This window comes from Microtus oregoni, unplaced genomic scaffold (genome assembly GCF_018167655.1).
Source record: "Microtus oregoni isolate MIOR12 unplaced genomic scaffold, Mior012 000048F_ref0000485, whole genome shotgun sequence".
Taxonomy (NCBI): Eukaryota; Metazoa; Chordata; class Mammalia; order Rodentia; family Cricetidae; genus Microtus; species Microtus oregoni.
Window position 1 is genome coordinate 16,112,384 of NW_024543222.1, and position 23,774 is coordinate 16,136,157.

The 23,774-nt window shown below is 45.4% G+C and overlaps 1 protein-coding gene across 2 annotated transcripts; it reads left to right on the top strand.

Annotated features, from left to right (window-relative positions):
• Positions 1-2,760: 2,760 nt before the first annotated feature.
• Positions 2,761-22,286, top strand: Gosr2 (golgi SNAP receptor complex member 2). Of its 2 annotated transcripts, XM_041635994.1 has the most exons (6): positions 2,761-2,872; positions 8,808-8,872; positions 10,377-10,485; positions 11,328-11,460; positions 14,313-14,453; positions 19,461-22,286. In XM_041635994.1, the coding sequence occupies exons 1-6, from the start codon at positions 2,844-2,846 to the stop codon at positions 19,620-19,622; spliced, it is 639 nt and encodes a 212-aa protein (XP_041491928.1). In that variant the 5' UTR covers positions 2,761-2,843; the 3' UTR covers positions 19,623-22,286. The 2 variants fall into 2 exon arrangements, with proteins under 2 accessions (XP_041491928.1, XP_041491929.1); XM_041635995.1 differs by lacking the exon at positions 14,313-14,453.
• Positions 22,287-23,774: the final 1,488 nt, after the last annotated feature.

Below are 23,774 nucleotides of genomic sequence, written 5' to 3' on the forward strand. Positions count from 1 at the left end.
ATTCTCCAGCATCCCTTAGTGTCACAGGACAGGAACTTGGGCTCAGAAGGACCTCTACAGCTTTACACCACTTGCCGCAGTCCTCCAGCAGTGACTGTGTCTATTCTCACTTGATAATATTACTGTCTAAGGCCAACTGGCCTTTGCAGCCAATCTCCTCTGTTCCTTATGATCAGTGTGATGACTTCATGAGCTACTGGGTCAGTCTCAAGCTGTGTCAGGTAAGAGTCAGATGTTCCTTGCATGAATAGGACTTCTCTTCCAAAGCCACCCTAACCAATCCTCCCCCTGCCTCTACCAATAGGCGTCAGTGTGTGGAAGCCAGGGTGTAGTAAACACGGGGAAAAGCATCACATTGTAGGTAGGAATGCAGAAGCTATATTGTTATACACTAGTCCTACAAAATTCCTGAATTTGATGACATTTGTTGCGGCAAATTTTATATTGTCAGCTTGATTGCATTAGGAAACACTCAGGGGATCTGGAGAGATGGCTCAGCACTTAATACCACTTGTTGCTCTTCCAGAGGACTCGAGTTCAGTTCCCATCACCTGTATCAGACAGCTCACAACCACCAGTAACTCCAATTCCAGGGGATCCAATGCCCTCTTCTGGTCTCTTCAGGCATTTGCACACAAACACACATAGCCAGGCACATACACACAAATAAGAACAAAGTAGCTCTGGGGATACAAGAGCGGTACACTTTTGGGTGTGTCTGAGATGGTATTTCCAGAAAGGACTAAGGGAAGAATGCTCCCCATGACTATGGGCGTCACTGTGTCACATGTTGACATCCCAGACTAAATAAAAGGAAAGGAGAACGCCAACAGAGTGCTAGCCTTCTGCTTTCTGTTTGCTGGTCTGCTGAGATGTAGCAAGTAGCTGCCTCCCAATCCCATCACCATGAAGCTGCCTGCTACCATGACTTTCCTGCCAGAATGGATGGTTCCTTTTCACACTGTGAACCAAAATCAACCCTCTCTCTCCTGAGTAGCTTCTTGCCAGGCATGAGTCACAGCGATGAGAGAAGTAACCAGCAAACACAGGACTCTAGGCAATACCTGCAACTCCTGCTGTCACTAGCAAAGCATAGTTAAAAAACTCAGGAAGCAACAGCACAGGGAAGGGGACGCAGCATCATGAATGATGTCATAGCAAATAGCATGAGGAACTGGAAAGACAAGAAGAGCTACCGGGACCAATGCAGACAGAAGAGCCATGGCATTATAACAGCATTGCTCTCTCTCCTTTTCATGGTGGTCAAAAACAGCACATTCAAAAGTAAAGGGTAGGGCTGGAGAGATGGCTCAGCGGTTAAGAGCATTGCCTGCTCTTCCAAAGGTCCTGAGTTCAATTCCCAGCAACCACATGGTGGCTCACAACCATCCGTAATGAGGCCTGCAGGAAGAATACTGTATACATAATAAACAAATAAAGGGTAAGAACAGATAAAGTTACTGCAAATGGGGACTTGTGATGTATGGATACTGTAAGGAGTCTTTACTGTATTTATTACAGAAGAAATGAATATGTTATTTATTCTTACTGTTCTTCATATGGGGCCATGGATTTTGTAATACATACACATATCACCAGTGAAGTACTAAAAATTTAATAAAGTAGCCCTTTATCTAGCCCTCCCCAATCACACTGTCCATTCAGTCATGGTTGAAATGCAGCCTTCCTCTTCCTCAAACCTTCTATTGATTCTTAAAGGCCCTATACCCATAATTCTTGATCCATGAACCCCTCTTGCTCCTCTCCTGAGAAACGGTCCTAACATCAGTGATGGCTGATGTTGATTGCTAATTTGGCTTCAAGGTATGAACCTTCTCAATAGACAGAAGAGAAGCTTCAGGAATGTGTTTTGTTCACGTTCCTCCCCCACGTGTCTGTGCACGGTACATAGTAGATGTTCAGCGAGTTTGAGAGGAAGTGGGAAACTTAATGTTAGGGAAAGAATGAATATGGGCAGGCGGTCTCTTGGAACACGAAACTGGGAGGGCTGCAGGATACAGGAAAATAGTCCAACTCACAAAGGAAGAGGAACAACTCCTCCCTTGGGAGGAACTGTAGATAAGAACCTAGATGGATGGAAATGAGATGGGCCTAGGTGAAGACAAGTGTTTGGGCCCTTCCAAATCCTAATCCAAAGGTCACCCGCCCTTCGCGTCTTTTAAAAATTTCCCATTGACGACAACCCCAGCTCAATTCATTATCTTTGGATTTAATGGGATTTTTCTACCTTTTGGAATGCTTATTTGTACACAGATCGTATTTCCTTCTCTAGTCCAAGCTCTGAAGAACAGGAGGAATTTGGTTGTTCCACGTCACACAGGACACATACTAAGCACTCACTGTGGGCTGAACAGAAATCAAGAAGGAGATGGGAAGCCTAGTGGGCGGACGAGTTCGAAACAGGAAAAGCATTCGTGTTGAGGAGCGAAATCCCCAGAACCGTAATCACAGTTTAAGAAGCCAAGCCGGAAATCGCTGTGAAGAGCGCTGTAGAGAAAGTCGTCGGCGACTTCTCGATGAGGCTCTGACGTCAGTACCTCGCGACCGTCCTCTCCGATACCTGATTCAAACCTGAAACTGGACTTCAGCAAAAAAACCTCCCCAGTCGCTTCCCTGCTGGGCCAAGCCTCGAGCCACACCCATCCTTTGCACACTGTTTTCCCTCCACGCAACCCCTTCTCCGACCTCACAAGCCCCACGGGACAGGCACAGTCGCGGGCGCCCTACTCAAAAGGGCGGGTCCTGAGACCGGAAGCCGGAAGCCGGAAATGGGGCTGTGAGGACGTGTTCCGAGGAAGCCGCAGGTCGGCTCGCCCGGCGTCATGGAGCCGCTGTACCAACAAACGCACAAGTGAGGGCTGCGTCGGGGAGCGGGCTGGGCTCGGCCCGGGAGGCGGCCCCTGGGGCTCGGGGCTTTGGCGACTACCATTGTGGAGGTCGAGCGTTTCCGCCAGGGGCTGCTCCCTACCTCTCAGCCCCTAGCGGGATGTCCTCAGTTGTGAGAGGGGCCGGTCTGGGCGCGAAGTCTTGGGCCGGGTAGCTCCTGCTGCAAGTCGTTGACTGCCTTTTGGAAAGGAAAACTAGCACCCCAACCCCCAACTTTGTCCAGCACCCGCCAGCTTAGTCCTCGGCTTGGTAGAGCTTCAGGAACAGAGATGCAGTTGACGAAGCTTGTGTCCATGAGTTCATTGCTCACCGGGAGTGTTAGGGGTTGTCTGAAAAGTGTTTTGTGTTTTTGATTGGATATTAAGAACGTATGTTTGTGACACAAAGAAGTGCAGGTAACATAGACTATTATTGTCAGTCATATTTGATTACAAGTTAGCTTTAAGGAAACTGAACTTTGAGTTTTAGATTAGGGTCTCATAGTTAAGTTAGTTTCCTTTATTTATAGTGTCCTGTGTTTTGGCACCTTGCCAAACATGTAGCTGGACACGGTAAGGGGCCATACCTATGCTATTTTAAGAATTTTCTATAGCTATATTAGGACAACACCAAAGTATCGTACTCCTTGGGTCTGAAAATGAAATAAACTAGTCATCCAGCCTCCCTAGTAAACTCATAGCAGAAGGAATGGAAATAAGACGGTGGCTGTTTTCTTTCTTTCTGGTATTCTGAGTTTATGGTTTTCCTTTTCCTTCGGCAACAAAATGTTTGATTTGGGAGAGGGAAAGTAAGGAAATTGCATTATAATGACAGTTTGCATATTATATAAAAAGTGTAGGAAGAGATAAAAAGGCTAGCTTTTGAGCCACTTGGGAAGGAATGAAACAGAAAATTACACTCACGTTGCTAAGAACAGGTCCGATACCCAGCAAGGCACAAAGGCCTAGCACTGCATTGAGGTTAATCTGCTAGTTGCTGAGTTGACAAAACATACATAGAACATACTCATCTCTCTAGAACTTTGAACTTGAGCTGTGACTATCTCTTACTGTGAAAGTACACTGACATTAAACCAATTATTTAAAGTCATTTAACTGGAAAAGTCCTGAGCATGAATGAATGAAAAGAAAAGATGAAAACAGGACATTTTATACTTCAGTAATAATAATAGTTCATTAAGGTGGGCTTCATGGAGAAGCAATAGCCAGACTTCCATTTTTAAGATACTTGTGTTTGTAAATATGGTTACATTTGTTCCTTGTGTTGTCCAGTCTGCCGTGCTCAGTCTCATTTCTAGACGGTGCAGGTTAAATACGTCTTGGATGCAAACAGCTCTATAGTGAACAGGCTTTCCAGGTGGTTTTATTACGTAGGTAGTTTTAAGAACTGTTATTTCTAGATCAACTTGTCTGTTTGCCTTATGAGGTAAAGACTAGCTACAGAGGCAGAATGGAAGATGTGAAAATCACCAGGTGGTTTCCACTGCTCTCTCTCTCTCTCTCTGTGTGTGTGTGTGTGTGTGTGTGTGTATGTGTATTCAAGACAGGAATTCCCTGTATAGCTGAGATTAGCCTGTGTGTCTCAGGCTGGCCTTGAATTTAGAATCCACCTTCCTCTTTGTATCAAGTGCTAAGATGACAGGTGAGCACTGTCACACCCAGACTAACCCACTACTCTGTCTGTCTTGTCTGTCTGCCTGCCTATCTATCTATCTACCTACCTACCTACCTATCTATCTATCTATCTATCTATCTATCTATCTATCTATCTGAGATAGAGTCTCACTGTATAGCCCTAGCTGACCTGGAACTCTCTATGAAAATCAGGCTGCCCTAGAACTCACAAAGATCCACCTGCCTCTGTCTCTTGAGTGCTGGGATTAAAGACATGTACCACCGCACTCATGACTTTAAAAGCAACAGCAGTTTAATTTGATGCTGTTTAGGTTACACAGCATTTTCATACTGCATTGGGTTCCGCTGTCTTCCAAATAATTGTTACTATTAGTAGCTCAGTTGTATATTTGAGACAGGGCACCAAGGAGTTAAATGACTTGCAAAGTGTCTGTCAGCTTCCATAGTGAACTCGATCAGTTCAACTTAAAAAGAAAACAAAACAACAGCAATGCCTCTTGCTTAATATGTACTCTCTCTCTGCTTGGCTATAATATCACCCATATCCATGGTGGACTCCATGCTTAGAAAAACCTGAGACTTCTTTTTCTGTCATGTCTACACCCCAAAGTCATATTTGGGTATCACCCATCACTTGACTGTGTAGGTGTTGTCTGGTTCCCACTTGAGTGGAAGTGGATTCTCCAAGTGCTGTCTTAGCTTCCCCCATGCCAGTCACACATGCCATGCTGTTTGCATTTATTTCCTAGCATGGAATGTGGAGGCTGGACTTTATTGGTTGTATCTTTTCTAATTCATCTAGAGCCAAACAGAACTTATAAATAGAAATTAAATGGGGAACATCAGTAATTTCTTAAAATTATCCCTTTCAGCTTAGTATAACAAAGCTGGCCAAAGAGTGTTTTTAGGGTATTATTATTGTCTTGCCAGCCCTTGAGAATCTCAGACAAGAGCCTTATTCCAATTCTGTCTTTGGTCATGAAGACCTTTTAAGTTCCCAGGCAGTTCATGGGCCTGGTGGGGCACAGGCAGGGGCACTTTCCTTTTCTTTTTTTTTTCAAGAAGACAGCATAATTGTGCAATTTGTAATTTGTTTCCTATGGAAAGCTGAAATATGGTGTCTTGGAGCATGTACCTTTTGCTTCGGCGACTCCCTTCAGCAGAAGTAGGAGACAAACCCTTTTCTACTTCTTTCATCCATTCCAATCATTTGTTTTATTTATTTATTTATTTTGGTTTTTCGAGACAGAGTTTCTCTGTGTACTCCTGATTGCCCTGGAACTCACTCTGTAGACCAGGCTGGCCTCAAACTCACAGAGATCCACCTGCCTCTGCCTCCCAAGTGCTGGGATTAAAGGTGTGCGCCACCACTGCCCAGCTCATTCCAGTTATTTGAAGAGCATCCTTTGGTATCCTTGTTTAACCACAAATCTCAATCTGTACTGTCTTCAGGCCTCATTTACCATAGATACCATGGAAGAAACCAACACATCTTTAAATCAGCCAAGATTAGAGTTATCCTCATTGTGTTCTTTCCCACTGCAGAAGACCTGTAATTTCATTTCCGCTTTCCCATGGGTCATTATGGCTGTATAGCCCGTTTGTTGTTGAATGTATGAGTATATGAATAAGTAAGTAATGAGTTTCATTAAATCATTAACATCTGGAAAAACCTATTTTTCTTAGTTATTTATGAAATATTGCAAACACATAAAAATAAAAGTAACTTCACCCAGTGTTAGGATTCATATTAATATAAGTGCTCCAGATAATTGATTTATAAACAAGCTGAACCAAAAGCACCTATATCTGTTACCACCAGAACTTGCCAACCTCACATCATTTTATTCTTCTTACACTTGTGTTCACAGGCAATATGTGCTACTTGTTGTCTATGGTCACATCTTCCTTCCTTCCTTCCTTCCTTCCTTTTTTTTTTTTTTTTTTTTTGAGATAGGTCGCTTTATTATGTAGCTCTGACTGTCCTAGAACTCACTATATAGACCAGGCCAGCCTCAAACTCAGAGGTCCATCCGCCTTTCTGTCTCCGTAGTGCTGGGACTAAAGTCGTGCACCACAGTGCCCAGCTCATGAAACATAATTTTTTCTGAAAATTAAAAAAAAAAAAGTTCAAAGTTCCTTGTGTTTAAGGGTTTCAAATAAAGGACTGTGTGTGGATCTATTCAGTGAGAGACATATCAGTACTGCTAATAATAACTACCGAACTGCTCATCAAGAAAAAAAGTAGATTAAATAAAAGCTAGCAGGATTGGCAAATAGCTCAGTGGGTGAAAGGGCATGCTGCCAAGCCTGATAACCTGAGTTTGAGCCCCAGAACCCATGTGGTGGAAAAAAAAACTAACTCCTGCATCTGTCCTCCGGTCTCCACTCTTTGGCTCGATTGCACTTTCACACACACTAAGTAAATAAATACTTATAAATAAAAACTTGATCTAGTCATATTAGTGTGGGCATTAAGTCTTTAAGATAAGATGATATTGAATGGAAAAAGGAAAACCTAGTACATTAAGTATTTGTTTATGTGCTACTGATGTATTTGCTTATTTCTTGATTTATTGAGTCAACTTCCATATACTTCTTCAGAATGGGGTTGGTTATGGGTTTTTTGTTTGTTTTGGTGCCTCTATTTTTCTTTTTCTTCCTTTTTGTTCCTGTGGATAATGACACCAACTTTTTGTTTGCTTTAAGCCACCCTTACAAGTTTACTTCATTACCTATGTCCTACTTCTACTAATAGGAATCCTAATTTTCCTGCCCCTCTAACCACCAGTCCCTGCTGTTGTCCTCACTCAGGTGTTCCACATAGCAATTGACTCCATCTGCATCCCTGCATCAGCCTCTATCTCCACTGCCTCTGCCCCACCCCGCCCCCTCCAAAGCACCCCATATTCCCTTTCCTGAAGCAGCTGACAGGTTGCTTCTCAGGGTCACAAGGCTTGCCTTGGCACATTCAGGAAGTCTTAGACAGCTGATTGGGTTCTGGTGCCATAGGTCACACTTAGAAGTTACAAGAATGCCCTGAAAAAGGCTAGAGACACACTGAAGCAAGATCCGGGCTCCTGGCTGGTCCTGATAAAATTTGAGGTCACGGTATATAATGTTCACAGTGGAGAAAAGCTGTTGTACTTCCCCTTAAGAGTGGGGGATGAGACCTCCTTCACACAGGCTCTGTGCAGAGAGCCTGTACAAGCTCAGGAGGCATTGGGGCTAACATAAGCTGCATTCCAAGAGCTGACAAGTGATGGGGAACCACTAAGAAAGATTGGAAGGTGACTTTGGCCTGGAAAGTCTCCAGAGAGTGCTCTGGGACCTGTTGCATTTCCAAATAAATGGCAGTTCCCCCCTGTTGTCAGGGAAAGATGTTTACCAAACAGGAGATACCTATCTTTCAGGGCCTACTCCCCTCTGCTCTTTCTCTGCGTGCCCTTCAAGCACTGCTGCTGCTTTTACACCACATGAAATGCCTTGCAAGCCTTCTGCATAGCTTATTCTATGGTGACATGCACAGCCAACACTGTGGAGGCTGAGGCAGAAGAATCACAAGTTCAAGGTGAGCCTCAGCTACATACATAAACGAGATCTTGTTTCAAAAACAAGCAAACACAACTCCTTCATCCACAAAATGGCACAGTTTACACTTTCTCAGCCCCAGCCTTCCTATTTCCTTTGCCCCACTGTACACAGCTCCTCCCTCGACTTTGTTTGCTTCTGTGTTGGTTTTCTCGTAAATCTTCTCAGGGATTTTTCATGTCCATCTGGCCTGTCAGTTCCTAATTACATTGTTTCTCAGGGGCAAGGATTGTATCTCCCTTGCCCTTTGACTCTTGGTAGGCAGACCAGTGCTCAGCACATTGGGTCACAGAACAGAGAGTGGGATTGGCTGGATCCTCGGTGAGGTTTATCGCCTGCTGTGTGGCCTTGAGCAACTTTCATGACCTTTCTGGGTTTCAGTTTTTATTTATAAAATGAGAATGGTGATAGTGCTTTTCCTTTCAGGGTTATTGACTTAGCTGTGTCTCAGATACAGTAAGCATTCACTACATGCTAGCAGAATTATTATTAGCATTAGGATATTAGAAACGATGCCAAAATGGGTGGCCTAACGTGCCACATCTAAATTTTACAGTTCAGCAGCACTGTCAGTTGAAATCAGTTGTAAGATGGCATTAGAACAAGTTGTCTTTCCTGACAGAAGTGCCAGTGATTATTCCTGTCTCACTCATTTCCTCCCTCTTCCTTTGATAGGCAGGTCCACGAGATCCAGTCTCACATGGGACGCCTGGAGACGGCAGACAAGCAGTCTGTGCACTGTGAGTAATTAACCAGGCAGAGTAGAGTCCTTTCTCTGATGACACGGGGCTAATGGGCTGGGTTTCCTGACTGCATTCTGCCTTGGGGGCTTAGTGACTCAGCGTGGAATGAGTTGTTAGGATGAACAGAAAAACCTATGGCCAAGTCTCAGTTCCCTGATTGTGCCGTCTGGAGTCCACCAGTTTTTATCCCCCATTACCCTTCCACTCAACCTGACATGGCCTTATGGGAATGGAAGCTCTCTCTCCATCTCTCTTAATCGTATTACCTAGTCTGAAAATTCAGACATGTTGACCTAGAACTGGCCATCTCTCCTGAGCTGAGAATTCTGGCTTCTTAGTAGGATTATCCAAACAACTAGCAATATTAATTAGTTTAGTTCCCACACCATAGTTTCTTTTGAGAAGCGTGTGGGGTTATGGTTTGGAGTTTCCTGTTCCAAGCAAAGGGCCTCTCTCTGAGCCAGCCTTTAGACCTCCCACAGAAGCTCTGTTTCTGTTTCCTCTTTTTCCATGGCTCCTCAGCGTGGCCCTTCCCTTAGCTCTGCACTCTGCAGCGCTCTAGTCTAAGCTGTGTTAGGTGCAGGGGCCTAGAAAGGGCTGGTGCCAGGGTTGTCATTTCTTGGTGGGGAAGGCAGCCGCCTGGATGCTTGCTTTGTGCAGTTTAGTTTCTGCCCACTGGCCTTTGTTTGCCTTCCCAACAATCTCACTGTTGCCTGATTAGAAATGGAAAGAGGTCATTTTGACAGCTTTATCAGAGGGGCTAAGGAAAGTGACTATCACACTCCCTACCTCTGTGGGCTCTTTCCTGGGTCTTTCCTATTGATATGTGGTCTATTCTGAGGGCTCCACATCTCGGCCTACCCATGCTTTCAGAACGCCTCTGGGTGTTTCCATATTAATTTCCCCTTTCCTTTATGCTTTTTTTTTTTTAAGCATCCCTCATCTATGAGTTCAGTTGTTCTCCTTTTTTACTAGAGGCTTATTATCCATTTCTGATACCCAACTCAAATAGAACTATATAAAAAATTTAGCTTAACAGAGTTATTTGGACAATAAAAAAATGTTTATTTTCTAAAGGTGGGGAGTTTATGTTTTCAGACATGACGTCTACTTTAAAACCAGTGCAGCTAACAGCTATGTGTAGCTATGTGTGTCTGAATGCATATAAGAACACACATGCTTTAAAACAATATACCTTGAATTAATTCATCTTTGTATTGTGCTCCTTTTGAAGTATACGTTTTAGTTTGTGTTATGGAAAAATGTTTTATTTATTACTTTTTGGGGGGTGGGGTGAGACAGGGTTTCTCTGTGTAGCCCTAGCTGTCCTGGAACTTGCTCTGTAGATCAGGCTGGCTTCTAACTCAGATCCACCTGCCTCTGCCTCCTGAGTGCTGGGGATAAAGGTGTGCATCACCACTGCCCGGCAAGATTTGTCACTCTTAATTTAAGTTCATTATCTTTTTTCCAGCAATTATTTTTTTCTCTCTCTTTTGTGCAGTAGTAGAAAATGAAATCCAAGCAAGCATAGACCAGATATTCAGCCATCTAGAGCGTCTGGAGATTTTGTCGAGCAAAGAGCCACCTAATAAAAGGCAGAATGCCAAACTGTGAGTGTTAATCCCTGACATGGCTCAGATACTGCAGGCCCACCCAGGCAGCCTCTTGTCGCACTAGAAACTATAGAATATTCTGAAAATCTGGGTACATACTACAGAAATGAAGCCTATGCAAAGATAGTCTCCCTAAAATACACAATTCTATCTAAGTTATACATCCTCTAAAATTAAAGGAGGAGGTTTGTGACTCAGAAGCCTGTGATCATCGTCCCATGCTTCTTTTGTGGGTGATTGTGATCTCTTGTTTCTTTGAGGTCATTCTGAAAATATGCATTTTCTGATGAGACCCTGAAAGTATCATGCAGCTGGGGAGTTGGGCTCTGCGGTTTAGTTCCCACTGGCTTCTGTTGGGCTGAAATGCCTTGTCCTAATCGCCTCAATCAGTCTGTTTATAATGAAGTACTGATCAAATGTTTGATATCCCACCATGAAATCAAAGGAAAACTACCCTCACCACCACTCCAAACCCTGCTCCTAAAAGTTCCATGAAACTTCATTGCTGCTCTACCTCATAGCTGCCCTTGGGCTTCTTCCAGGAGTGTGGACTAACTCACGGAAGGTCAGGAAGAGGTCATCAAGCCTGCTTCCTGTCACCTGTTCCCTGAAGAGCTGAAATCCAGCAGACTTTAAGTAAAGCTGCTGGAATCGTATATGATTCCATCCACCTTAACCACAGCTGCTGCTCGACTCAGCATCTTTGCTTCTCACTGTAGGCGCTGGTGCGGGCACTGTGGGGAGCCATGAGGCCAGGTCTTCCCTGAATTCAAAGCCAGGCTGCCTCAGAGTGGGCCATCCTCAGTTCCCGGAACTAATCTCTGTCTCATTAATTCCAGCCGTGTTGACCAACTGAAGTATGATGTCCAGCACCTGCAGACGGCCCTCAGGAACTTTCAGCACCGGCGCTATACCAGGGAGCAGCAGGAGAGACAACGAGAGGAGCTTCTGTCACGTACTTTCACCACTAACGTAAGCAGACACTGGGCGGGTGGAGGCCTAAGTGCAGGTCACCAGGCATTACCCCTTAGTGGGGTGCTTGAAGCCGACTGAGGAGGAGACTAAATGGAACTGACAGGGGATTTTGTACATTGTCACTAAGATTATACCTAGATGGGAATTTCCAACACGAAAACCTGAAGAGGAGGCAGTTAAATTGAAGGAATGAGCAGAGGTGGAAGCTCACACAGTCCAGGTGTTTTGTGATCTGATGGAGGCAGACGATTAGAACTTAGCCCATCTATAGAGACGCAGCTGCCTCTAGGCCCTTCTTTGGTTCTGTGTGTGTGCTTGCGTGCATGTGCATATGTTTCAAGCACTGGTGCTCTGTGTGTGTGTGTTTCAAGCACTGCCATTGTGCCGTGTGTATGTTTAATTCAGGCATTGTCATGGTGTGTTCGTGTGTGTGTGTGTGTGTGTGTGTGTGTGTGTGTGTGTGTGGTTTCAGCCTCAGATGCATTCAAATGTTTTTGCTCCTGGTCTGAGTGTAATTTGGAGGGACGTGTTAGCAGATGTTTAGTGTTAGATGGATTGCTTTTGGAGTAGCATGTTGGTTTGTATGTTTGATTTCCTGGAAGCCCCACCCCTGCCCTCTAGCTTCAGTAGTATCGTTCTCTGCATGTGCAATGTACTGGCCTTTCCCGGGGTCCTGTGTAGTGTGTTCTACCAAGTGAGGTGGGTTTGGGCTTTATATTTTGTTACTTTTTAAACCTGCCACTAGAATTCCTGGCACTTTGCACTTGTGTAATCACACTGTAGACAGAAACACTAAGGGCGATCCTGGTGGCTTTAATCTCGCACAGACTGGGCTGGGAGAGAACCAGGTGCTCTCCTTCCTGCTGTCTGACCGACACAGCCTCCTGCCAGGCAATGCCCCTTCTTCCTGATTCTCACTGGCTGAAGGATAGACTCATCGTTCCATCCCCCTGGTTCTCACTGGCTGAAGGATAGACTCCTCACTCCATCCCCCTGCTGTAGTGCATTTCTCCAAGTGCCTCAGGAATGGCTTCATAGTTTTGTTTTTCCAGAGCAGGTGGACAGGCAGGTTGTGGTGATTAGCAAGTCACAAATACAGCATGCTGTAAGATACCGAATAAGATGGCATACTGAAAAGATAGGCCACATCAGGCATTTTGGGGCCAGAGAGGACCTCTCAGGATTATTTTGTTGACTGCCATCCTGATGTGGCACCACATTCACTAGGCTCCTCAGAAACATTGACTCACCAAATGAAGCTTCTCTTTAGTCATTTTACCTATTGTAAAAGAGGATGCCTACCACCCGTCCCTTTCCAGATGGGAATGAGTGTAAGGCAGGTTTGTGTGTAAAGTCACTAAATGCTTGCAGGATAAGGGGAGCCATTGATTCTCTTTTTTTTCTTTTTATTTATTTATTAAAGATTTCTGCCTCCTCCCCGCCACTGCCTCCCATTTCCCTCCCCCTCCCCCGATCAAATCCCCCTCCCTCGTCAGCCCAAAGAGCAATCAGGGTTCCCTGACCTGTGGGAAGTCCAAGGACCACCCACCTCCATCCAGGTCTAGTAAGGTGAGCATCCAAACTGCCTAGGCTCCCACAAAGCCAGTACGTGCAGTAGGATCAATGCAAAATAGCCATCGATTCTCTTAACATTAGAATCAACACCAAGGTACCAAGTAAGACATTTGACAAAATTACTAAACATGGCTTCGCCCTTTGAGCCGTTCTCATGTTAGAGGGAAATTCAGATATGTCCACCTGAAGGCTGGTTCTGAACTTGAGCAGCAGAACAAACGGTTTATCTTCCTGCCAGTGGGAATTGGGGCTTCAGTGGTAGAAGGGGTATTACCTGGCAGGAGGTTGTGTCGGTCAAACAGCAGGAAGGAGAGCATCCATAGCTGGTGATGAACTGGTCCTCACCCGAGCCCAGACTGTGAGATTAGACCAGGACTATTCTTAGTGTTTCTGTCTACGGTGTGGTTACAATTGAGAGTTGGCTGTGCACTCTGCCCTGGGATCCTACCTATCTGGGTATGTTACTCCATCCCTTTGGGCTTCACTTTCTTCATCTGCAAAATGGGGAGAACAGGAATAACTCCCAGCATATTGAGTGAGTTTAGGGAAATGGATGTGTGAAGTAAAAGGACTTGGTCTGTACTGATGAGGCATCTTCAGTCTGAAGGTGCAGCATCCAAAGGAGCTCCTCAGTGGGTGGACTTCATTTCAAAGTCTGTAGAGTCCTGAAGTCTGAGACACTCAGGTCCCAAGCCTTTTAGATAGCCTGTTCTCAGCCTGTAGTCTTTGTTTTTCTTCTGTTTACCTTTCTTTTCTTTAGTGGCTTTTTTTCTGTCTCCTCAGAAGTGAGTTCCCATCCTGAACACCCATAAGCCTTCAGTAGAAAGCACCACCCCTTGGATTTGTAGTCTAAGTCTAATCAAAGCTATAGATAGAATAGCTAAAGAACAAAAGCAAACATGTAATAGCATATAAGCAAAAGCCTTGTAAAGGAACATTTGAACAGCTATCTTTGGGAGGAGCCAGAGGAAACCTTTAGGAGAAATGAATGAGGTCTTGAAGGAATAGCTGCTTTTCCTCAGTGGAGATGTGACAGATGCAGAAAACCAAACTGTAGCAACTCATTGGAGAGTGATGGACCTGACACCTCTGCTGTTGTGTTGCAGACCCCACGCCCATACACACACCTTTACTTTGCTTTTTTCTTCCCTTTACTCTCTGATTCCTGCATTGTTTCCTCTGGTTCTTCTGGCTTGACCTTGGCCAAAAGGCAGAGCAGACCCAGGAGCTGACTGGCAGGGGAAGTTAACCAAGTGCCTGCATTTCTTTCACAGGACTCTGACACCACCATACCCATGGATGAATCACTGCAGTTTAATTCCTCCCTCCAGAACATTCACCACGGCATGGATGACCTCATTGGAGGCGGGCACAGTATTCTGGAGGGACTGAGGGCCCAGAGACTGACCTTGAAGGTGGGGTCCCTGCTGGAGAATAGAGAGAAGGCCTCTTATTCTGGCCTTGTCACACAGTTTAGCATCTGTGTTTCTGTTTTGATTCTGTGTCCCCAGCTCATGATGTTGTGACTGTAAGGCCAAGTCCTTGAGCTTGCAAGTTTGCCAGTGCTTGTCACTAAACCCAGTGGCATTTCTTTGTAACTAGGACTTTGTCCTTTTATGACCCTGTGTGAAATTGAGGATGCTACAGAGGGATCAGTGACAGACTGAGAAGTGCTTCTTTAGATTTGCTCTCATAAGAAGGAAAGCATGGCAGTCTTCCTGTGGGATTCCAGCTGTGGAGTGTGCTGTGATGGAGGCTTTGTTTTGTACTTATCTCAGGGTCGTGTCTTCAGGCTGCCTAAGCCCGCAGTAGGTGGATCTTAGAGCTTGTGGTGGCCCGCATGCATCTCTTCCTCTTGTAGCCACGGATCAAAGAAGCCTGCCCTGTTAGCACTGTTGAGACCTTGACCCTGGATGATTTACGGAATCATCACACGGACTGATGGCAGTCACAGTGATTCAGCCTCAGCCTTTTCTGGTGGCAGCCCTGATGGTTTGGAGGTGTGATTTCCCCCCAGAATAAAGCATTGCCAGCCATTGGGCTGTGAGAAAGTCACTTGTAAGTGTGACCATTATCTTAGTTTTTATCGGAGCACATTGAGCCGTCTGCTCTGTAGGCATCCAGTATGCTTCTGAGCAGCTCTACCATCTTTACCAGGGAGAGAAATTGATAGGCTGCTGATGCTCAGCTCCTGCTGACTGTTAGAGCATTTCCAATGGCCCAGGAGAGTGCTCCCCTTCCAGCCACTGAAGAAGTCTACAGATACGGTTGGCTACCCTGCCTTTTTTGTAGAGAACTGTCCTCTATCCACAGCTCAGGGGAAGTAAAGAGTTTTACAGAACACATCCATGTGGCACTAATGTAGAGTTAGTGGAGTTGAGGTTATTGATGGAGCGTTGGCTTCCTCCTGAAGTCTCACTGAGGAGTTCATGTGCACCGTTAGCAGAGATGGCTTGCCAGGAAGCCTGTCCAGGTGGTGGGTCTTGAACCTTGTGATCTTGACTCCCTTTTCTCTCCGTCCCTCCTTTTGTCTTGCTCTTGATCTCCTACCTGGGCCAGGAAGTTTCCTTCCTAAACCATTCAAGAGGAACAAGAGCATGAAAGAACTGGATAATCGCTTTGATGTTATAGTTGGAAATAGGGACTTTTTGAAATAAATGGTCACTTTCAGGTGGTTTTAGAAGGCATGGCCACAGAGTAGTCGTCTGCACTCTCACCCTAAGGCGGGATCTTTTAACACAGGTCCCATTTTCTCACTGTTGTGAAACATTTTCTAGTCTCCTCTGACAGCCAACTGGTTTGACTTGAGACCTCCATTTTATTTTTATTTGCAATATAGAGAATCAAATGTAAGGTCTTACACATGCTAACGAGTCATTCTACCTACAGTGGGCTGCATCCCCAGACCAAGATTCCTTTGTTTGGTTTTTTGAGACTGTCTCATTACATAGAACTGGCTGGCTTGGAACTTGCTGTATAGACCAAACTGGCCTCAAACTCATAGAGATCTGCTGCCTCTCTGCATCTTGGGTGCTGAGATTGAAGGTGTGTGCCACCGTTCCTGGCTCCAGGTTCTTCTTGATCCTTGTCTAGGCAGACCATGGGTTCTGAATTCCTTTCCATGTTACCTTATGTCTCCTTCCCTTGACCTCTTCTTTCAGTTGCTTATTAGTAGGTGTTCTTTTAGAAAAGGAATGTGGGACCAAAGGCTAGAGCATCCGTGTGAGCATACTGGGCGCCATGTATTGTTGTGACCTGTGCTTAGTTTTGTTATTTCATAAGAAACTGGATGTACATTTAAACAGAACAATGAGGAGGGCCAGGCCATGTGGTTTAGGCAGTTGATTGTGGTGGCAGCATTTATATTTATTTATAGAAGAGGCTTCATGTCCTTATGACATCTCTGCTTTTTTCTTTTTTTCTCTTTCTTTTCCTTCCTTCTTTCTTTTTTTTCCCCTCCCTTCCTTTCTTTTTTTGTTTTGAAGCAAGGTTTCTCTATGTATCCCTGGCTAACTTTGGAACTCATAGATCTGCCTGCTTCTGCCTCCCAACTGCTAGGAGTAAATGCTTGTACCACCATGCCCAACCTTTGCCATATTTCTTTGCTGCTTTTCCCACTTCAGACTCCTTTGTAAATACCAACTTACTTACTCAGTCGAAGCCCTAAAGATTTCTACTCTATAGAGTGAATGGGTCATTATCAAGGATTGCTGGAGCTAGGGAGGTGAGGAAGTTTTTCCACATAGCTTTTAAGAATATAAGCTATTCTAGAAATGTCCACAGGAAGATGGCTGAGCATGAGCCCAGTGATGATGGGTAATGCTTATGTGTCTGGGAAATGTTTGTTTGTCACCCATTGCAAAAGTTTTCACAAATATGGCAGTGATGGAACATTTCAGGTAATTGGGCAATTGACAGCAGCGCTGCTTCCAGTTGGACCAGGGCTGTCGGCTGCCTAAGAAGTGATGGCACCAGCACAGCTGATAAGGCAAGAGTGTTACCAAGGAAGACTTTGCCACATTTGATTATATACTACATATAAATGAAGGCAACCTGAGAATTAAAAACTAAACTAAAATGGAGCTGTTTGGGAGCTGTGATCCACAGAAACTGCTCAGTGTTGAGGATCCCTGTTATGGTAACTTCTACTTGGAACTGGTGTGCTAGCAGTATCTCAGGCTGTATGTAAGCCTTCCTGGAGAAGACCTGCTAGCTGCTCCTGCCCACCACTGTCCAGTGTCTCATACGCCAATCCTGTGCTTAAGAGCAGTAGCAGTCCTTGGCCCCATGCCCAGCCTGTCTTTTCAGCTGTTTTTTTTTTTTTTTTTTGGTTTTTCGAGACAGGGTTTCTCTGTGGCTTTGGAGCCTGTCCTGGAACTAGCTCTGTAGACCAGGCTGGTCTCGAACTCACAGAGATCCGCCTACCTCTGCCTCCCGAGTGCTGGGATTAAAGGCGTGCGCCACCATCGCCCGGCTTTTTTCAGCTGTTTTAAGGTTCATCTTTAAGATAATGGTATGTAGAGCAGGAGATGGCTCAGCAGATGAGAGCTGCTCTTCTGGGGATGTATGTTTGATCCTCTCCACCCACGTTGTGACTAACCATCTACAGCTCCAGCTAAGGGCATCCAGTGCCTCTTCTGACCTGTACAGGCTCCTGCACTCACGTGGTACACATATATAAATGCAGGCACACACATACACATAAATATGTTTTAAAAATTGTATGTAGAAATTAGTTGTATTTTCAGAAGAGTAAAGGTGTTTGAGTAAAACGTTTTGAAGTGTGGTTCCGAATGCTTAGACTAGTGAACTCCTTTGCCTTAATTACAAAGTAGTGGAGCAAGCAAATAAGGAACAAAACAGGACACAGTAAAGTAAGAATGACCAGTAGACAGGCCAGTCTCTGCCTTGAGTTTGTCCTCTGCTCGCCTTACACTCTGCCACAGGCTCTTCCTCTCATAGTGGCTCTGTCTGCAGCAGCTCTCCACTTAACATTGGAAAAGTTTTAACTTGGACACACACAGTGCACACTTGTATACCCTAAGGATAGGAAAGGTTGGATGTGGTGGTACATGCCTAGAATTCTAGTACTGGAGAGAGCCAGGAAGGAGGGCTATGAGCTCTAGACTAGCATGGGTTACCTAGGGAGACCCTAACTTGAAAACAAGCAAGAATAATATTTTAAGATAGGTGTAACTAATGTTTACCACTCTTGCACATTTTTTCTATTTTTCTGAGCTTATTTGTTCCTATTTAAGCTACTTTGTCTCTAAAAATTTAATGCACTCCTGAAAAGACACTCGTTTATAGTTCACCTGTGATTAATAGAGGGGAGTGTCTGCTTGTGTACATATGCAATACATTTGTTATGAATTGACTCAGTATGAAATGAAAACGTAGCTTAAAAAGCTAGGAAGTGGTGGCATTCGCAGAGGCAGGTGCATGTCTGAGTTCGAGGCCAGCCTAGTCTACATAGCGAATTTCAGGACAGCCAGAGCTACACAGAGAACGCCTGTCTCAAAAAAAAAAAAAACAAAAAAATGAAAAGTAGTTTAAAAGGTTGGGGAAAGTCCAATGTGTGTTGGTGTACTGGCTACTGAACTTGATATAACTATATTTCTATTGTTGTGTGTGACTTCTTCCTCTGTGTTCAAGGTTCATTTGTGTTATGGCATGTTTGGTTACATATGCTAATTAGGTCCTTTTTATTGCCAAGCCATGTCCATCTATCTATACTATAATGTGTTTATTCTCAAGTTGATGCATAACCTGGTTGCTTCTCAGTTTTCGATCTTCTCCTGATGTTTTGTTTTCTTTTTAAAAAGAAACTTTCTTATAGTTTCAGCTTTTGTGTTTATTTGGAGGTCCATCTTGAATGAGTGTGTTACTTGAATACACAGGTGTTCCCTAGGACTCTCTGACAGTGCCTCTCACTGAATCTAGAGCTAGACTGGGGACCAGCAACCCCCAGCAATGCTCCTGTCTCAGCCTCTTCAGCACTGGGGCTGTAGACTGACCACATCTGGCTTTTGTGTGGATTCTGGGGTTCCGAACTCAGGTCCTTGTGCTTATGCAGCAGGCGTTCTTACTGGGCCATTTCCTGGCCCCAAGTTTTATATGTAATGTGAATCAAGGTTCACTCTTTTTCCTGGCACAGGAAATGTACATATGTACATGTAAGATGCACATATGTGATGTATAGCCAGTTCCAGCCCCATCTGTGGAAAAGGCTTCTTTTCCTTTGACCTAACACAAGTTGGCCATGGCGAAGTGAATCTATTTCTGGTGAATGTTGCCTTCTTTTGTCTCTAGGCATGACCAAGAAGACAGTGTCTGTTAGTAAAACCTTGGCTTGTGGTGCTCTTTAACTACCCTTGACAACGAGGTTGATCTTGTTTTTCTTTCTCTTCTCACCTCCCCAGGGGACTCAGAAAAAGATCCTTGACATTGCCAACATGCTCGGCTTGTCCAACACAGTGATGAGGCTAATTGAGAAGCGGGCCTTCCAGGACAAGTACTTCATGATCGGTGGGATGCTGCTGACATGTGCAGTCATGTTCCTTGTGGTACAGTACCTGACATGAGCCAGCTGCACCCAGCACAGATAGCCTTCCCACCGTGTGCGCATGTGCAGGCAAGAAGTGGGCTGGGAGGCCACCTTTGAAATGTATGCCTTAACTGTGAAGACACCCCTCCCCCAGGACTAATTGTGGCTTAGTATCAAACCTGCTTTGTTTTCTGTGACATCTAGGGAGTGGGAACTAGGGTCACCAGGATGTGTGGTGCTTAGGAAGGGGGTCAAGACCCTGTTATCTGGCTCTCACTCGGGGAGGGATGGGTAGGCTATGTGGTCTGCCCTGGAAAACCTGCGTGGTGAGGCTTGCACACAGGACTGTCCACACAGCCGGCCACTTGTCATCGCCCAGCCTCTGCGGCTCCTGATGGGTGGGCGGAAGCACACGTGAGAAGATGAGGAAAGAAGTCTTTCCTTGCACCTTCTGGGAGAGATCAGTTCTCACATCCTTCTAGCCACTACCCAGTCCAGCCCCTAAGAAAACACGACATGTGTGACTAACTGCTAACACGGTACCCTTCCCTGGAAGCCGAGACATCGGAGCTGATGTGATAACGTAAGCTTTTCCATGCCACGGTTGCTGGGTGTTTATCCTTCCTGAGGTGAGGCCAGCAGTGTTCCTGGGGAGTGTTCAGTCTGGACACAAGTCCTGAGTCACCGATGTTTTTCCAGTTAATATAACTTTTGGCTCTTACAATTCAGAGACAGTAGCTTGGTACCTCCACCCAGGCTTCAGTGGGTGGGTCTTTGCCCCTTTGAAAGGGCCATGAGCAAAGGGTGACTTGTAAGTTGCAGACTCATCTAGTTCTATCATCTCAAATTCTTTGACTGTCTCTCCTCTTCCTTGAAATGTATTAGTAATATCAACCAGCAAAGCTTCCATTCTTCCCAGCCCTGGTAGGCCACCCTGGAGATGTCCCTGGTAAGTATGTCTTTATGAGACTGTTTCAGGGTCATTTTGACTTTGCCCAGCTGGATTAAGGCTGTGTCAATGTCTGGTGTATTTTGCAGAATTTGTTTAAAAATTAATGTATCTTGAGCACACTTATTGTGATTAATCTCTGAAAGTATCAGAAAGATGTAGTGAATTTATTTGCTCGTCAGTCACAGGCCCTGCCCACCCAAACAATTCTAAATTTAATAGTTTCATGGTGGGACAGTTGGACATTCAGAATTCCTCAGAACTGGAAACTTGATCAGTATTAATCCTACCTTTGATTGCCCTACTTATCTGCTTAAATGTCCTCTGTGCTGTTTCCCTCTTTACACTGTGTGTCACATGCCACCTCTCTCCTATTGAGTAGCAGTGTTGTTCTCTTGAGTCCATCTGTGGTGTCCCTTTGGGGAACTTTCTCAGTTGTCACACACTTTTAATCAGAGTTTCCAGGGTCCTAATTTCAGATTCTAGTCAGATTCAGTATCTGTTGCTCCTTCCCATCTAGGCTAAATGGGCCCTAGGTGGCCAGGAAGTAGGAATCTGTGACCCTCTAGGAAGAAGTGATAGTCCTGCGGGTGAAAACAGTGGTCCCTAGAGGACAGAGGCTTGCCACATCTTCAGACTTAGAGCTCAGTTTGGGGGGGACAGATTGGCATGAGCTCCTAGCTGGCCATAAAGTGGACTTTAGATTGCACGGGCATGACTGCCATGTCCCCGGCACCCGACGATCCCACTTGACAACATGTTTTGGAAGATGTACAAGCTGGAACAGAGCCATCTGGACTGAAAATGTAGCGAAAGCCCCACCCCGTCCTTAGGGATTGTTGGGACAGTGTTTTGTAGTATATAATGCGGTTCCACGCTTGCCCTTGTGGTGATCCTTAGATGGGCTTTGAAGACCTTGATGACCTTGATGTTCCACCTTCACAGCCTTCACAGCCATGTATCCCTACTTTGAAATAAAACTTGTAGTAGGATGAGCATCTTTACTGCCTGGGGAAGGGAACAGAGGATCTGGACTCCCAGGGCATTGAGCTGGCTGTCTCACGACTGCCCTCCCTTGCATTCCCACTCAGTACCTTGTGAGATCACCTCAACCTGATTAGGTGTAACTGTCCTCGGTTTTCAGCTGTAGGAAGGGGCCTGAGCCTGAGTGGGGTGCCCTCTAGTGGGGGAGGGGCGCTGAGTTCTTGCAGAAGCTCCAGCTCAGCAGGTGGTGTGCACATCTTGGTGCAGCAGTTGAAGTGGCCTGGCTTGAAGCAGGTGGGGTGCCTACATTAAAGAGATGTGTACTCCACATCTGGCCACTGTAAAGAAAGCTAAACACAGGGACCAAATAAATACTCTAGGTTTTACAAGTTTCACCCCAGACTTTCTTGAAAGCTTGCCCTGTTGAATTTAAATAGCGTTGATTGGCAAATTATACTTAATGCTCCTTGTTTTTATGTCAGTGGAATAAAGTTGAGGTTTGTTTAGAAAACTTTTCAAAATCACTTGGCATTTGTTGTCATGACTCCCCTTGTTTCCAGGCTAGAAGCATTCTTACACAGTGCCAGAGCCAGGCAGCTGGGACCGTGAAAGTGTAGGCTCTTGGGGTATCCTCAGACCTTCTGATTCAGAATAGTACTTAAGGTTCCGAGGTAGTCCTGCCATGTGTGTGTTGGAGCAGCTGCCTCCTAGACAGAAAGCTGTTCTTCTAGGATGCTAGCACTGGAAAGAATCTGGACCCAAATAAAGAGCAAGACTTGGAAAGTCCCACGTGGAGTCTTCTTCTGGCTTACTTCATCCAGAAGAGCTGAGGATTCTCAGAAACAACTAGGGGCTGGGGGTGTCACTCTGACACAGTGCATGTCTAGCGTTCACACTACACTGGGCTCCATCCTCACCACTGCTGGGGCACATAATAAAAAACAAGGACTAGGGCCTGGAGTGATGGCTCAGCAGTTAAGAGCACTGACTGCTCTCCCACAGGAACTGGGTTTGATTCCCAGCACTTACATGGTGGCTCACAACCATCTTAACTACAGTTCAGGGGATCCAAAGCCACCTTCTGACTTACAAAGGTCCCAGGCAAATGTGATACACAAATACATACAGCAAACACCCACAAACATGAAAGCAGAGACATATGTCAGATCAGGAAAATTCAAACAGGTCTTAAAGCCTGTGGACATACTCTGGGAGTCCCTTCTGGAACTTGGCAACAGCAGAGGAGCTTGTTATCGGCTGAACAGGATGGGGTGTCACTTGTCCCCAGGCCAAGACCAGACCCTCCGTACTGCCAGCTTGCCTTTAGCCTTCTGTGTAGGTGAGGCAGACTGTCCTTCACTGTCGGTCTTCCCAACCCTTTGAGTTAGATCCTGTGTTACACCTGCTGTGCAGACAGACAGTGGCCAAGTTTTAGCCACTTTCCACGGAAGCTGGTTCCTTTTGTGGCTGTAGTCCCATCCTGCCTCTTGCATCCCCTGCAGATGCTCTGATAGGAATGGACAACAAGGCAAACCTGCTAGCATTTAGTGAAGAATGTCATACCAGGCTTACATGGCCAATTCTAGTTCTAAACTGAAATGGGGAAGGCTATGCACGAATGTCTCCAAGAGCAAAGTGGTACCATACCCACATTTTGCCACTAGGGGGTGACAGTTCTCTATCCATGACTGCTCTGCCCAGAGGCCCTTGCTTGGTACACTGGATAGTTTTGGCCTGGTTCCTTTAAGGTGTTAAAGTCTCTGCAGAGCAGTGGCTCTGGGCTGCTTTAGAACTGCAGGAGTCTGACAAAAGATGACCAAGTTTTCAGACTCCGTCCTCTCCAGCCCTTCCTCAGCACTCTGCCATGCTGCAAACAGGCATGGAAAACATTTCTCCCCTCTGCTGTTTCACCTCATATGGCACCTGAGAGAAGGAGGAAACAGGACAGGAAGAAGTTTGGGGATCCAGCAGGGGCTCGCCCGCTCCAATGCAGCACAGCTTTGCTGCAGTGTACCTCCCCATCTCATCCATGTTTCTAGCAGTTGGTGCTCTACATCATGGTCCCCTGGGAGCTTTTAGAAATTTTACTTTGATTAGTTTATTGGTATACCCACAGACTGGGCATTGTGTATTGCCCAGATGACTACCACGTGCAAGTGTGACTTCACCTGTAGACAGGAATGCCATTCAAAGACTAAGGTAAGGTGGGTCCCCATGGACTTCACTCTGTCTCCATTGGTTCCCCACATTAGACCA

What these genes read in the sequence shown, in the direction of transcription:
- Gosr2 (XM_041635994.1), top strand. Translation starts at nt 2,844, where the DNA reads ATGGAGCCGCTGTACCAACAAACGCACAA. An exon ending in AGACAAGCAGTCTGTGCACT is followed by an intron (nt 8,873 to 10,376) that starts GTGAGTAATTAA and finishes TCTTTTGTGCAG; the next exon opens with TAGTAGAAAATGAAATCCAA. An exon ending in CCCAGAGACTGACCTTGAAG is followed by an intron (nt 14,454 to 19,460) that starts GTGGGGTCCCTG and finishes TCACCTCCCCAG; the next exon opens with GGGACTCAGAAAAAGATCCT.